We start from the raw sequence: 16,497 nt of genomic DNA on the forward strand, positions 1-16,497 counted from the left end.
AGCCGAACTCGGATTCACCATGGAGACCACTCAGACGGTCCTTACGTTCCTACACCTTCTTCTTCCCACGTTAGTTGATTTTTTATATCTCCTATTTAATGTGTTGGGAGAAATGACTTCTGGGTAATCGCCCTGAATCATCTTCCGAGCAGAATGAAGAGATGTGTTGGGACGCAGCAGGGGTATTTCCAGGAGGATGAAGCCCACTCTGCATGAGAGAGTGGACTACTCATCCTCCTTTAACCTATTTCAGTCATGTGACCAAAACACCCATATTTTGATTGGATTGGATTCCGACACCGTCGACAGGCTCTCGCGACGATGTGGAATGAGAACTGCGCAACAGCCGCCTATGACGGTAATATCCTGCACTGTACGGTCCACAGCGAGGCTTGTCATGGAGCATTCCTTTACCCTCATTTGTTTTCTCCCTCATTCTTCCCCTCTCATCCCTCTCTTTCGTATTGAGTGGCAGCTATATGAGATGTCTGATACCGCGGCTTATTGTTGTGCCAAAACATTGCTCGGTTTCCACGCGACATCTTGAACAAGTCTGTGAGAACTTTTTTCCCCCTCCTCCTCCCACCTCTCTTTTCCTCTGCATGCTTTAGAAACGTGTCCCTATGGGGACCACCAAAGATGCAAGCTTACAACAACAACAGCAAAAAAACGCTCCCCAAATCAATTACAATCTCTCGTCCAGAGCATCCCAGTATTCGTCGCTGATGAGCTTCTCCAACTGTCTGACTTCCACTTAGAGAAGGCACAAAGGGCCTTTCGCATGTGAGTGTGCGTGTGCGCGTCTGTGTTTGCGTGCTTGAGTGTCTATGTGTGGTTCGGGAAGGATGTCGCATATTTGGTCACATATCTGGTCCGATATCGAGGATCTCTTCATTGCATTCATAGAAAGAAACGTCTCGACGTCTTGATGTCATCTTAAGGAACAGTCGGATGTGAGGTACTCACAGGGATCCGACATGTTGACGCACCAGAAAACGTTGGGGCGTAAAACCTCGAGGTATGTCTAACATCCCACATGAGGATCCGATAAAACAGCCAATCGCTTGCAATCATTTCAGAGAAGATGGATCTTGGGGAAAGACCAAGTAAAAAAAAGCGAGGGGAGAGACAGAAGATGGGCCTGCTAAAGTGGGGGTCACCACTGCGGTGTGTTGAATTAACAGCTGAAGTTTCTTTTGAAAGCCCAGCACATATAAAAGCCTGCCATCAACACGTATAATCTCTTAGCTGAGCCCATTGAAAGCTGGGTCCCAGGGGTTAATTCACCCATCGCTCCGTGTTTGAATCAACTCCCGACTCACATTGAGATGAAAGCTGCAGAGTCCAGGGACTGGGCCCAGGCCTGGAGGCCCGCTGAGTCAGGACGACTGGGGCGGATTACTGCATGTTCGTCTGGTCGGACCTCCATCAGGACAGGGAAACTGAAAAGAAAAACAATAATTAGACATAATTGCTTGTGTCCAAACACGAGCATTAAAGCCCTCCTCCTCCTCCTCCTTCCCCCCCCTTTCTCTCCCTCTCTCTTCTTCTTTCGTAGGACGTGAGGTGGAATGGAAGGGACGCCCCCCCTGTTTTGACAGCTGGGCAGGCGGACATAATTCGTGACAGCTGAACTGAGACGTCCTTAACCACGAAGACAGAGAGGGGAGAGAGAGGAGAAGAGAGGAGAGGAAAGACATAAAGGGAGACCGAAAAGGAGAAGGAAAAGAGAAAGACAGAGATACGAGAAAGGGAGGGAGAGAGAGAAAGAAACCCCGTCCCGGAGAGAGATCTGCAGAAAGGACGAAAACGATGAAAGGCGCACGGCGTCAAATAGAGACGTCAGTGTCGTGAAAAGGGGGAGGGACATCACCAGGGGGATGGGAGGAGGAAGGCGGAGGGATGGAGGGACACGCATCATAAACTTGCAGGAGAACCAGTGTTGGAAACCATCCGCACAAAACGGTGGACTGGAGAGACTACTCAAGATCAAACATGCGCCACTGGAAAAGGAGCCAAAGATTTAACGACGGAGCACCGCTGAACATGGTGTCATGCCAGGTTTGACGCATTGGGTTAATTTGCTGCTCCCTGGCGGTGACCCCTGACCTCTGGGGTCACAGGGTCAAATCCAACTGGGAGTGAAGCATCCAAAGCCATGTCAGTCTGAAAAGCTGGGGCAAAGGTCAACACAGAGATTCTCAGTATATAGGCCAAAACAAGGACCATATGTGGACTGATACACATTTGAAACAAAAATAACTCACTCGAGCCTGATTTTCCATTCTCACTCCAAAACGACTCCCTTCTACACCTCCGGCCCCCACCCTCAGCTACCCCCCACGTTTGGACCCACCACAGATACTCTGCTCTAATTTAATAAAGTCATAAATACCGTCTATAACAGAGAATTGACATCATGTTGAACATGTGCCCCTTTAAATTGACAGTGACAGAAGGTTTCCCTGAGGGGAAATATCAATACAAACAGGGGATTACTTTTCCAAAATACACAGCTCCCAAATACTCTCCTGTTGACTTTTCTCTTCAGTCCCAATTTGTGTGAGCGTGAGATGTTAGACTGGTTGTTGTTTTTACCAACAAGGAAACCAGAAGACTAGGGAGGGTCACATGACAGATACCTTTACACTTCACCCATCCATCCTAATTTGTCATAAAGTACGTTCTAAAAGAGCTGGCTACTGGAACCTGTGTCGTTCGAATTCAGGAACTGTCGCTACTATAGACGCTAACGTGTTGATCAAATGAATGAATCAATGATGTTCTGTTGGTGTGGATTGTACGGATTGTAGTGTGGTCTGACGTACCGGCTTTCCGCAGGGCATGCAGGTGTCGACAAGATTTCTCCTCAACTTTGATCTCAATTATCCAATCAGTGATTATCCTGAGAGTGACCTTTGGATTGCCATGAGGATTGCCGAGTTTAAAAGGTGAGTTTATTTTCTGCTTCTTCCAACTTTGTGGAAGCCCTGGGAATGTCGGGACACAGACAGACCACAGTATGTCACTATGCGCTCAACTGTATTCAAATACGTTTGTACGTTCCAGTATACTTGATGTATTTATATTTCGTCCTAAATGCTGTCTCTCACTCAGGTTCCTTAATTCCTTAAATATGTTGCCGTAAATCGAGGGAGTGACACAGTTTAATGTCAACACTTACACTCTAACTCAGTTTTAACTGCCACCACTAAATCTGAGTGGAGCAGCGCTCGGAGCCACCAGATAACTAACAGCCCCGGTGAAGAGCCCAGTGTTTCTCCTCAACCATTCCCCAAAGACTGCATACCTCCCTGCCCACAACCTTCTACCTAGCATCTGCTATAACAGTCACCCCAGTTATAGGGTTATGACTGAGATTCGATTCACAATCCTACTTTATGAACTTTTGATACCTGGATTATTACAGGGTCGTTCTTAAGGAAAAGTCCTGTGACACACACTAAGTGGTAAATGAAATATGAACATTAAATGTTCTACAATTTGCTGCATGGGTCAGTTTTATTCAGTCTGCTTTTGTCATTGATGTTACCATGGTAAAGAGATATAAAAATGAAATTATACACACATAAAGATTATGTTGGAAGATGACTGACATTATTGGATAATAAAACGTAATCTTATCATGCCACAAATATATTTTTATTTGTAGACATTTGCTGTATAGTTTGTAAAGAACTACACAATTTCTTACTACTAAGCTACTTTAATGAACCGATAGTTACAATTAACCGATAGTTACAAGTAACAGGCCTCCGGCTATTCAATCTCCTCTTCTGACACATACGGACGTGCTCCAATGTGTTGGTATCCTTACAGACCAAAATAATAATAATAATTGAAATAATGCTTAATTCCTCCTAAAAAGTGATGACATTAAAAGCAAATGCATCATGTATACTTGCATGCCTTTGGTATGTCATAAAACAAAGCAAAGACACTGTGAAAAGAGATTATTGCTCATTCTACAAAAATATCTCACTGTTGTTGGTACCCCTTAGAAAAAAGGTTTATAAATAATTGCATTGTAGTAATTTTTTCAAACCCATTCGTTTCTTTAATTAGTATCTCTAATCTTTTCTCTCCATAAGTCTCCAATCTTGACATCAATCCTTCAGCCTATTTAAATGGAGGAAATCAAGAGACTAGTCTAAGGAGATCCGAAAGAAAATAACAGGCAAGCATGGTAAAGGTACAAGCTACAAGACCATCTCCAAGCAGCTTGATGTTCCTGTGACAACAGCTGCAAATGAGAAGTTCAAGGTTCATGGAACTGTCAATCTTCCTGGGTCCCTGTTTATCGAGGGGTACCAACAAATCTAAGCACGTCTGTAAACACCCTGCCCATCTTATCGAAAATCAACTCTGGGATCTACTCTGGGATCAACTCTGGGATCAACTCTGGGATCTACTCTGGGATCTACTCTGGGATCTACTCTGGGATCAACTCTGGGATCAACTCTGGGATCTACTCTGGGATCTACCCTGGGATCTACTACGGGATCTACTCTAGTATAATATGTATTCTGGAGATTTGAGTCTGACACAACCAGAGTAGATGAGTGAAACACCTGCTGCAGAGGGAAAGACAGACACTCAGCCAAGTCCAGAGGCAAGGCAGTAAAACGTGTCTGGGAAAGACCCAGAGACGTGAGAGAGAGAGAGAGAGACAGAGAGAGAGAGACAGAGAGAGACAGAGAGAGAGAGAGAGAGAGAGAGAGAGAGAGAGAGAGAGAGCTGCTACACTGAGGGAATGAGTTTATCAAGGTTGACTGGCTGAGTTAGTGAGAGACAAACATGAAAGGACCCCTACCATAGGACCTCCACTACACACACAAGCTTATCTCTCGCACAGATACTCGTTTTAACAATCCTAATATCATCTTCAAGCTGCCCTCGAAGTGATACTGAATTCCCAAGATGGTGTTTAATAAGTATTTGCGTTAGTGTGTATGTGCATGTTAGACAAGTAAAACATCACATATATTATGGGTTAAGCAAGCCCACTGGCACAGTCCTGATAGGTCAGTGTGTGTGGGTGTGTGTGTGTGTGTGCGTGCGTGTGTGGTGTGTGTTTAGCCCAGCTCCATTTGCGGAAGCGTATGTAAATGGGTTATTATTCGGAGCAGGTCTGTAAATAATTTCCTGTGGGCTGACTATTTATCAGATTCCCTCGAGGTTTACTGTCTGATGCTCCTCGAACAAACACGTGTGTGTGTGTGTCTACGTGTGACTGTTTCATTCTCTTTATACACAGACACAGACCTGCTCGCTGGGTGGCGACACTGCTGGCAAGCGGACTGAAAACTGCAAACGACAAAAGTTGGAACAACAGGAAGATAATTCCGATTTGATTGGTTTCACGTGTTCTTCATAAATAACAAAGCTTTCCTGTGCCTCCAGCGTGTTTTCCTGCAAACATGGAATCCATTTGTCCCCCCGTCCTCATGCCCTGACGTAGCACATCACACCCACACACACACACGCACACACACACGCACACACGCACACACACACGCACGCACACGCACACACACACACCCACGCACACACACACACACACAAGCATAGGGCTGGCCCACCCTTTTGGCAGGCTGGGAGTCTTTGATATAGCGTCAGGAACTTATTTTAAAAAGAGCCACTTTTAGCTGCTAAAAATAGTTGTGAGAGACCCAGAGACAAAAATACAAATGTCAAATGTCAGATGTGTCTCCCTCATCAACGAATCAAAGACTGATCATTATAACTAATGGCAAGATGGCAACTCTGTGCCCTCTGCAATGTGCCTTTAATAAAATGGTTTGTGTGCGTGCGTGAACACACACTGTGTATACACACATCCAGTACTGTAATGGACGCAGGGCTGACATCATGCGTGGGTCGCTCTACCACATATGCCACCAAGGGTTTACTTAGTTTCTCTCTCTCTCTGACACACACACACACACACACACAGCATCACAGTGACAATATTACTCATGATTATTATTCCCATATTAGCACGGTAATCCAACGTTCATTTTCTTACATCCCTCATCGACAGTTCACAACTAAATGAGGCATATTGGCACGATGCTTCTTTTACGGACATAATCAATCCACTTCATCTCTAATGTTTAGAGTGTTGATTCATATCATTTTTCACTGTGTTAAACTTGGAGTTTGTATTGATATGATTCATCATCTAAGTAATCATGGTCGAATCTGAAGGTTTAGTGTTACCATAACACCTATGGGATTCCTGTAGTAGTTCAACATTAATCATTTAATCAATTGTCTGGCATAGATTTGTTGGTGACTTGTTTTGTGCAGAATTATAGCAATGATATGCTTAGTTTAGAACTTGAGAACTTGATATCATCACATGTTTGTGATTCACGCTCCCTGCTCCCGGCCTTGTGTACCTCCGCTCCCTCGTGACCTGCGATCATTAGCACATTCATCTCCATTTAGAGAACCCTCTAATTAATCGCCTGTCGATACCGACGTTCTCGTGAGATTTGCGGTAGAATTGTCTGTGCGTTCTTCTGGAACCCTTTAATTCTGGAGTTGTTTAACGTTTGACGTGTTCCGTAAGGCTTTCATAAAACGGCGCAAATTCTACAAAACGGTAAAATAATGGGCCTTGTCGGCCACCCGCATTTTACTGTGCAGTAAAATTAATGGAAGTCACATTGCACTGCGGTTTATGCATCTACAAAGACTTAAGTCCCGGTTAGCACACGGTTTAAAATTGTTTTCGAAGTAAGAATTTGCACTTGTCAACTTTTGTTTTGGCAGGAGTTAGGTTTATCTTCATTTTGCTTCAACTCAAAACTGTAAAGACTGCTTTAAATGTTTTTAAGTAGCCAATGAAACCCACACTTATTCAGGGCCAAAGTTTACCACATGGTTCCTGCCGAGGTGACTCACCTGCCTTCTCAGACGAATTCCCTTTTTGTAACTGTAGCTTTAAAGCTTGAAGATGAAAAGTGAACTAATATTGAAGTTAACAAATTGTTATTAGCCTATATATACAAAATCTTGAAAACATACAGCTCATGGATGTTTGGGGAAGTGGGGGCATACACTCAGACTTGCAGTGCTTGCCAGGGACAAACGTGATTAGCCCACTGTCAAGGAACAGGTCTCAAATTTGCTGGCATCGTTTTTCAGAATCATTGATTACATTTATTGGTCTTTAATTGCATCCTATACTCAAAGCAAACGTTTTTGTTTGCCATATAGGCCTACTTGTGATGATTGAATTTGTATTACTTATAGGGCCTCCATTTTTTAGAGATGATAGGCTATTAGTATCAGCCCGAAGATAAAATAGGCCTACTGACTTATAGTCTAATCATTTTAATTTCCTTTGGAAATTAATGGATCTTAATTTTTGATAGTTTGGACCCACGCCACAGTAACTATAGGCTAAACAAACCTATAACAGTAATCTTAGGTGTGAAATAATAATTCCGGCAGAGTCCTTCTGCGTCAACTCTCAATGAATTACCTTATCGAATATTCGATAGTCCATTATTTCTAAATATTTATTATGTAAATGTGCGTTTTGACAGGTAAAAATAAATAAGAGTAAGCTACAGTGTATATTTATTTTGTATGTCAATAAATGATTTGCTTATTCAACAGATATCCAAAACTTAGTCTGGATAGACCATATAAAGTTAGGCTACATAGGCCTATCTAAATGTAACATGTTATTCATTTTTGAAGTATCTAGCAACTACTTTTTTATTATAATAGCTTAATAATCAGTCCCGTTTTTAATATAAGATAGTGTAAGCTACTATGTTATTATTGTTTATTTATTCATTGTTTTGGTTTGTTATTCCGGTTGCCAATAATTAGCCTACCAGTGAACTGTCATGTTTAATATTCTCCGACAGAGCTCGTCGGTCCTGACCCAGTGACAGCTCGACCTATCGATTCCCTCAATCTTCCAATTCCGCCCCCATGTGGTTAAGTTACACTTGTGTCTAACCGGCTGCTGCCCGGGAACCTTAATGCAGGGGTGCGCCCTTACCGCCTGCGTCTGTCTTAGACACATTCGAATCCCTGATTCCACTGAGGTCTCAATCCTGAAGTAAAACAGCCCGTAACGTCGAATTTAACTTAATTCCACCCCGCATGTAAAATAAACATGCCTAGAGTCAGACCACTTCCACTACAAGGTTCAGTTACCGCATATGCCCGCAGAGATCTTGCTACGTGTTACGAAAGCTCGAAAGTACTTGGAAAATGTGCATTTCATTGCGTCTCAAGGACATTTTTATTGAAGTCTATTGAATAATAACAGTTCTTGGAGCTGTTGGACCAATTTATAGTGCTCAGTTGGATAATTATTGTGTTTCATTTAAGAAATACAATGCCCTGGATAAATACACGTGTATTCATATGAAGTAACAAATAATATGGCCTATGTATATATTGTGTGGATTATTTCGGATAGGCCTGACAAACAATAACGTGCACAGTCAATACTTAAATCCAGATGCGCGCGCAAGCATGCCGACCATCCTGTATTCATCATTGTTGTGTTACACAATGCGCCTTTTTCTGTGTCAAAATACAAGATATGTAGTTCAAGCCGTCATGTTGAGCGAAGATACAGGTGGTCAGTCGGCACTGATGGATAGATATCTTCATAAGACGGTGGTGGAAGACGGGTAGAGGTGCAGTCTTCATCGGAGTCTTTTCCGTTGTCCAGCCTCTCTTCGCGCGACCTATGGCGAATATCAAACAAGACATCCTAAGGACACCATGAAGGTCTGGTATGGTAAATTATGAACACTGCATGCTGATATGCTGTAGGCCCCATTAAATCATGGTCACGGGCTGATCTGGTCAAGCTAATTTGGATGTCACTTTGCAGGTACATTGTCAGAATGCAGTCCAGGCCTTATAATGTGGTAGGACACAGTAGCTTATATAAAATGACCAAACATTTCAACAGTTAAAATAACTTCAACCTTGGGGCGATATGCAGTAGGTTACAATATTTATCCAACTTGCTATTTTCCCACTCAAACATTAACTTGTTACACAAGAGTTCCCCCTTGTTAGCTTTGCTTGTGAAAAGCAATGCTCAACAACAAATAGTGCAATGGCTAACACTTCCTCATCCATTATATGAACAAGTTCAGTAAAACAGTATGTGTTATTATATCTACTCTCTTTCCTCAACATTTTCCCTTTAAACTCTTTTTCCAACATATTGCAATTTATTGTTTGCATTGGGCTGGGTTTGAAAAGGCATTTTAATCCTAATGCTTGGTGACAAGACATACATTTTGCTGTGGTATTTTTCTCGGTGTCCCCTATTGATGCTCTATCATCACCTCCTACCTGCTGCTAGTTGTGGCGCTCATTGTGATGTCATCATCGGCGTTGAACCCCTGGTTCTCCGCTGGACACACCGTGTAGTACTGCGGGGGAAGGTTTAGGGCAACCGCATTGGCCGGGCTCACGTCTGGGGTGACGGACGCATACGGTGGCGGGATGTACTGCATCACCGTGGCTCCCTGGAACACGATTGGCTGATTGATGCTGTTGAACAGGAACGATTGGCCCGGGGCGATCCGCTCCTCGGCGGGATCCGTGTCTTCGTCCGGGCGCTCCGAGCATCCCCCGCAGGTCACGAGCCTGAACTTGCAGATGCTGATGAAGACGAAGCTTCCTCCCACAGACAGGAGAATGGGCCCCATTAATTGGATCCAGCCTTGGCTGTGGTTGCGGTCCAGGTTGAGCCAGCCCATTGCCGTGAAGGTCATGCCCACCAGGGTCATGAAGATCCCAGAGAAGAGCAACGTGGCGCCCGCATTCTCGCTGTCCGACGCGGCTCCGCCGCTGGCATCTGTACCGGCGGCCAGGGGTGAAGGAAGGATGGTGGCAAGGGTCAGAGGGACGCCACCGGGGGATATGACGTCCACGCTACAGCCTGTGTCCACCCCGTAGGCTATGGTGCTGAGGGCCGGGTCGGGCAGAGACCGCTGCCCCAGCATGCTCTCCAAGAGGCTGAAGATGCCGGGTCGATTCTTGAGCCCAAGTGGTCTGATCCGGGAGAGACTGCCACTGCAGTGTGTTTGTTTGTGTGTGTGCGTTCAGCCATTCCCTCAATCACAAGTCGCAGGTTGAACTCTTGAGTACATCCATTAAGGCACTGGTTAACCCGAGACAAAGTAGTTACAGGTTAATCTGCACAGTGCTGGTCCTTTGTACCTCATGGTTGGTGGTTTCCATACCTGTTGAGGCCTTAGAGGGCAGCGTGCCTTCCTGAATGCGTTCAAACATTAAGTGTCAACCCCTCGTGAAGAGAAACTCTGGACACCTCTGGACATTTTGACTCTGCATACTTGTCATTTTCATCAATGGGTGAGGGAGGTTTACTTACGGTTTCCAGACGGGCTAAAGTTTAACCAGGACAGTAACTCAGAGAGCTGACGAAAGGCACACAGGCATACTGGGCTATGACTTGAATGACAGATTTGAATATGTATAAATGATGCTCTTGTTTAAAATGTTTTGTGGTAAAAAGTTGTTGGGCGTCACAGAAAAGCTCTTTGCCGGAGCAGGGTTCAATTATATTTGTTTGATTTCACTTTATCAATTACTGAGGTAAAACTCGACTCCACTGCGTAGATTTTGTATCAATATTTGAATCAGTTTAGTCAGAATGCCAAAGGCCCCTAAGAGTTCAGGAAGGGAGCCTCGCGTTTGAACAGACAAGAGGAAAGTTTGAAGTCTGTGAGAGACAGAGAGTGAGGAAGGGAGTGTGTGTGTGTGGGGGAGGGAGGGGGGGAGGGGAGGAAGGGAGGTGCCTGCACGCACAGACCATGCAACGCGAGCCACAATCCACCTTGTCAAATATCATTTCACACGCTCGCGTCACCGACCGCGCTGTTGTACATAACTTATCACCACCAGCCCATACTGCAATAGCCGAACAATCAGTGTAGCATGTAGAGCGGAGGGGCTTAAAACACTGGCAATCACGCAATAGTGTCACAGGGCCAGGCATAACGAGCCGAGCGCTGAGTAAAAAAACGCACGGCACGCAGGCACTACCGCCGCCGCCTAAAAGGCGCTTCACCACTTAACTCAAGGTGCCGGGGCAGATTCGCCACGCTAGCAAGTCTCTTCAAACATGAAACTATGGAGAGAGAAGTGTGAAATGAGAGATAGTTAGTGTGACAGAGAAGAGAGTGAGAGATGAGACAGCGAGAGGAGGAAGCGTGGTTGTAAGTTCATCCACGTCTATTGGTAGGCTAATAGTTGCATGACCTCTCATTGTCACACAGCACTTAAAGGCTTGTTCCTTTGCTATGGGCTGATTGATGTATGAAGAAGCAATTATGAGTCTGTATCTGGAAGTGGATGGGTCATGTAACTGGATCCAGTCCAGTGCTTACTCATTCTGCTGACTCAAGACTGATTTGGGACCAAACCAGATGTTAGATATACAGTATATGTACCCAATATTCTAAACCACATTTGTATACTCTTCTAGAGACATGTTATAGGTGTAAGTATAGGTGTGGTTTAGTGTAGGTCTGGGTTAGTATAGGAGTTATATACTAACCCGTTAACCAGACCTATACTAACCAATACCTACTCTACCAAAAACTATAGTTTATAGAAGCCAATATTTATATAATAACACAGACTAGAGTATAAACTAAACCAGACATGCTACACCAGACCTATACTAAACCAGACTAGTATATACTACATCAGACCTATACTAAACCAGACTATAGTATAGTAAACCAGACAATTGTATATACTACATCAGACCTTTACTAAACCAGACTATAGTATAGAATAACCAGACTATAGTATATACTACATCAGACCTATACTAAACCAGACTATAGTAGAGTAAACCAAACTATAGCATATACTACATCAGACCTATACTAAACCAGACTATAGTATAGTAAAAAAGACAATTGTATATACTACATCAGACCTTTACTAAACCAGACTATAGTATAGAATAACCAGACTAGTATATACTACATCAGACCTATACTAAACCAGACTATAGTATAGTAAAAAAGACAATTGTATATACTACATCAGACCTTTACTAAACCAGACTATAGTATAGAATAACCAGACTAGTATATACTACATCAGACCTATACTAAACCAGACTATAGTAGAGTAAACCAGACTATAGTATATACTACATCAGACCTATACTAAACCAGACTATAGTATAGTAAACCAAACTATAGTATATACTACATCAGACCTATACTAAACCAGACTATAGTATAGTAAACCAAACTATAGTATATACTACATCAGACCTTTACTAAACCAGACTATAGTAGAGTAAACCAAACTATAGTATATACTACATCAGACCTTTACTAAACCAGACTATAGTAGAGTAAACCAAACTATAGTATATACTACATCAGACCTATACTAAACCAGACTATAGTAGAGTAAACCAAACTATAGTATATACTACATCAGACCTATACTAAACCAGACTATAGTATAGTAAACCAAACTATAGTATATACTACATCAGACCTTTACTAAACCCGACCAACATCAATCCAGCCCGTCTGTGGTCTCCTGCAGCAAGGCTGAGGACCAGCCAGCCCTGTGTCTGTACCACAGGCAAAAACACCTATCGTCATGGATTATTCATCCCCAATGCAAACACAGTGACATGCAAACATGTTTTTCACTTGAACTTCCGAGCAGTCTGCTGCCATCCCTTAGGAGCGCTCACACTGGCCTGGGCGGAAGTGCAACTGCAGGGATCGCGTGTGACAGGGCCTGCCTCAGATCGAAGAGAAGATCATGCGTGATTTATTGCTTGGCAAGACAAAAGGATCTTATTTGTGGAAGCACAGGCTCCGAAACGTTCAAAGTCTCACCTACTGGCTAAACCCGTCTGCATGTGTCTGTTGATACAGTGAGTGTGTACATGTGGGTGTAGGTTTTTTGTGTATATATAGTATATACTATATGTGTGTGTGTATATGTATGTGTGTGTGTCGCACTAATAAACCCAGATCACTGTACAAAGACTACATATGAGCACCAAATGTTTCAAAGAACCCACTAAAAACTAGAGCTCTGCAGATTCTTTCAATTAAGAAAAATCAAAATATTTATAACCAGAACATTTCCTCTCTGGGGCCAGTGTGTGTGTGTGTGTGTGTGTGTGTGTGTGTGTGTGTGTGTTCTGTGCTGACTAACTCAGGGGGCAGATTGATCCTCTGTGTTTATGCTGCCATGCCCCTTTGGCCAGTCTGCCGTTGGCAACTTAAACCTCCTCTTTCAAACACACCTTTGAAGGCTTCAACTTCAACTAAAAAGAGCGGGTGTTCTGTAGTGTCACACACATCAAAGGCCAAATCTCTTCTCATGCAATTGTGGTAGTCTCGCATTCGAAGGCATTAAACCTCATTAAAGATATTAATCATATGAATAATTGCAAAAAAACATATAGGAGCTTTAGGAAACAAAATTACCCCCCCCCTCCAATCCCCTCCCTTTCCTACTCACCTCTCTCCCTCTCCCCCACTCCCTCCTCCCTCCCTCGTGAGAGGCCAGTAGCACACATCGTCTCCAGCTCTACAGTACGCTAGTCACTCCCTCTCCTTCCCTGTCCTCACAAAGGAGGGGGGGGGGGCACCCTCATCTCTATCCCCGCCACACCCTGTTTCACACTATTGTCGATAACACCATAAGGACCCCACCTAAAAGAGGTCAACTTCCACTAAGGTGTATATACTGGACTGGGTCATATTATCTGATGAACTGGAGGTAAAGGGGTGAAGCCTTTAAGTTACGGGTGAATTCAAACCACAGCATGTGGAATGTTGGCCCGAAGTAACCGCCTCTCTAACGTCTTTACCCAGGGAGAGCAAGGGAGGGGCGAGAGACAAACTCCTCGACGTTTAGCGGTCATAGGGTGGGGGAGGGAGAACCTGCGATGTAAGATGTGACCGTTTCTCAGTCGCGTCTCCCCCCCCCCCCCCCCCCCCCCACACACGCTTCTCATGACAGATAGCCTGTGACGTGCCTCAGCTACCCAGGCACGGAAGGCTCGCTCACTCTCTCCTCTCTGCTCCATCTCTCCAGAGCTGGCTGGTAGGGTGTGCTCTGCACGCAGTGGACACACCACAATCCCCCCCCGCCGTGGGACTGGGAAGGGGAACAGGAGAGGGAAGAGTTGGACGAAGTGAAGTGTGGGGGGTCAGATGGCTGAGCGGTTAGGGAACTGGGCTATTAATACGAAGGTTGCCGGTTCGATTCCCGTCTATCCATAATGACGTTGCGTCCTTGGGCAAGGCACTTCACCCTACTTGCCTCGGGGGAATGTCCCTGTACTTACTGTACTTCGCTCTGGATAAGAGCGTCTGCTAAATGACTATATGTAAATGTGTGTGCGAGAGGTTTGCTCCTCTGATAGATCCCAGTTCTAACTTTCAACCTGACCTTCCAACCAGCCTAGGGCTGAACAGGAATCAGGAACAGCAGAGGGGAAAGAAGAGGGGGGTGTTGAGAGACAAGCTCACCACAGCTTCTATAGCTGGGGGTTCTGAAGCTCAGCCAATGGGAGAGTCTGGACTAATTCACCTCGGCAGATGGCCAATTGTATCAGTTCCAGCCTCTAAATGGATTGGACGAGATTTCATGGGCAATCGAGTCCCGGGGAACAAACACACACAGCTCTACTTCCATGATGCCACTGTTGTTATGGTTGGCATCTCTAGGCTGGGCAGGAAGAGACGCTAATTAATGCCTAATGCCACCCACATTCTAAACAAGGAAGTGACTTAGCACACTATGACACCATAACAAAAGGACAAGAATGTTGGTGTCAGACACCACAGAAAACCACTCCTATTATGCAACAACAACAAAAATCTCAAGACCAAAAGAGATCTTCTCCATGATATTGGAAATCTGCGCCTGTTTCCACCGAGAAGGGAATTAACGTAGAATTTCCTGCTCTGCTTGGTGGAAAATATTAGAGCTTGTACTCTTGGATGAGAATCCGACCGGTTCAGGGTTTTGAATTATACTTAAGAGGTCTTCTGAGGGTTGGGGGTGGGGTGGGAGGAGGAGGTGGAAGCCATATTAATGCAACAGACTTACACCATCACTGTTTGTTCAGATGGCTTTACTCAGGTTGGAGAAAGAGACTGAAAAAAGGAGAGATCAAATAGGAACATCAATTACAAATTGACCATAAACGTTACTGATGTGGTGCTCGCTCTCTGTCTTAAGAAATAACTCAAGTCTACAGCTCCAGTGGGCCGTTGGACAAACAGGAGTGTGACGGAGGACAGAAAAGGCCAATTGCTCCCCGCGCCCCAGGCTCATACCATCAGCTGCGGCCCAGACTCGATCAATCCACACCAGATAGCATACGCTCAGCTGTGCCAATCTAAGACCCAGACCCAATTCATCCATACCAGATGGCCTACACAGCGCTGTCTCCAGCTGTGACTCAATCTATGGCAGCTACGTAGAGTGCAGGACACACTAGCAATACGCGCTGAACTAACAGACAGCCTCAATCCATGCCAGAGACGCTTCTGTCTCTCTTCTGTGTGTCTCTCTCACAGAGAGATCCAGGCTGAGTGGGGTGGACAGGGGATGGAGCCCACGGATGGCTCACACATGTTCCCGAAGAGGGACGTACGGAGGGCACAGAGAAGCTTGATTTCAATTTGCATGAAGGAGGTCTGGGAGAGGAGCAGCTGGGGCACAAGGCATGACTTGCTGTGTAAACATGCATCGTGAGGCCGCAAGCGCACACACACACATACACACACACGCACACACACTTACATGCACACACATACACGCACCCACACACACACGCACACAAATGCACAGGTTTCTTAGAACTCACACAGGCTTATATTCACACGCACCATTACCATGCGATGGCATCAGCACCTTCAACTTTCATCAGATTTTCATCATCTTCATCACTGAGACAGCCCAAATTATTCAATGTGCATAATTGATCTGGAGATGTTAACTTAATATAATATTTATTCGTGAAACGTTTTTACTTTAAAATGTTTATAGCCATTGCAAATGACCCCCTTGGCACTCCCTTAACTCATTCTTCACACTGCTTCCATCAGGTTACAGATATACAGTTTATCCCTGGCCTGGAAATAGGCATGCTTTGATGTATTGTTTTCCCTTGGCCATAGCATCATTAAACGAAACATCCCAGTGAATTCCATAAGAAAAGATGCTAAAGGTAAATAAGTATGTGCCTTATGTTGTGTTATGTGTATTTTGTAACTATGTCTAATCTATGTGTTCGTATGGCTCTCTGTATAGACTGACAACACATTTCCTCGGGAAAGTAGAACTGTAATAAAGAATCCACGGTAGCTTATCTATTCTATCCTGTCTACAGACTCATGAAGGCCTACCAGAGAAACTCCCTCATGATCTGAGAGTTCAGTAAAC

The 16,497-nt window shown here is 44.4% G+C and overlaps 1 protein-coding gene across 1 annotated transcript; it reads right to left on the minus strand.

The window, feature by feature from the left end:
• Positions 1 to 8,265: 8,265 nt before the first annotated feature.
• On the minus strand, positions 8,266 to 10,113 carry tmem174 (transmembrane protein 174). Its single transcript, XM_047045740.1, has 2 exons — positions 9,370 to 10,113; positions 8,266 to 8,747 (listed from the first exon to the last, which is right to left on the minus strand). The coding sequence occupies exons 1-2, from the start codon at positions 10,023 to 10,025 to the stop codon at positions 8,615 to 8,617; spliced, it is 789 nt and encodes a 262-aa protein (XP_046901696.1). The 5' UTR covers positions 10,026 to 10,113; the 3' UTR covers positions 8,266 to 8,614.
• Positions 10,114 to 16,497: the final 6,384 nt, after the last annotated feature.

Source organism: Hypomesus transpacificus, chromosome 22 (assembly GCF_021917145.1).
Source record: "Hypomesus transpacificus isolate Combined female chromosome 22, fHypTra1, whole genome shotgun sequence".
NCBI classification, from domain to species: Eukaryota; Metazoa; Chordata; class Actinopteri; order Osmeriformes; family Osmeridae; genus Hypomesus; species Hypomesus transpacificus.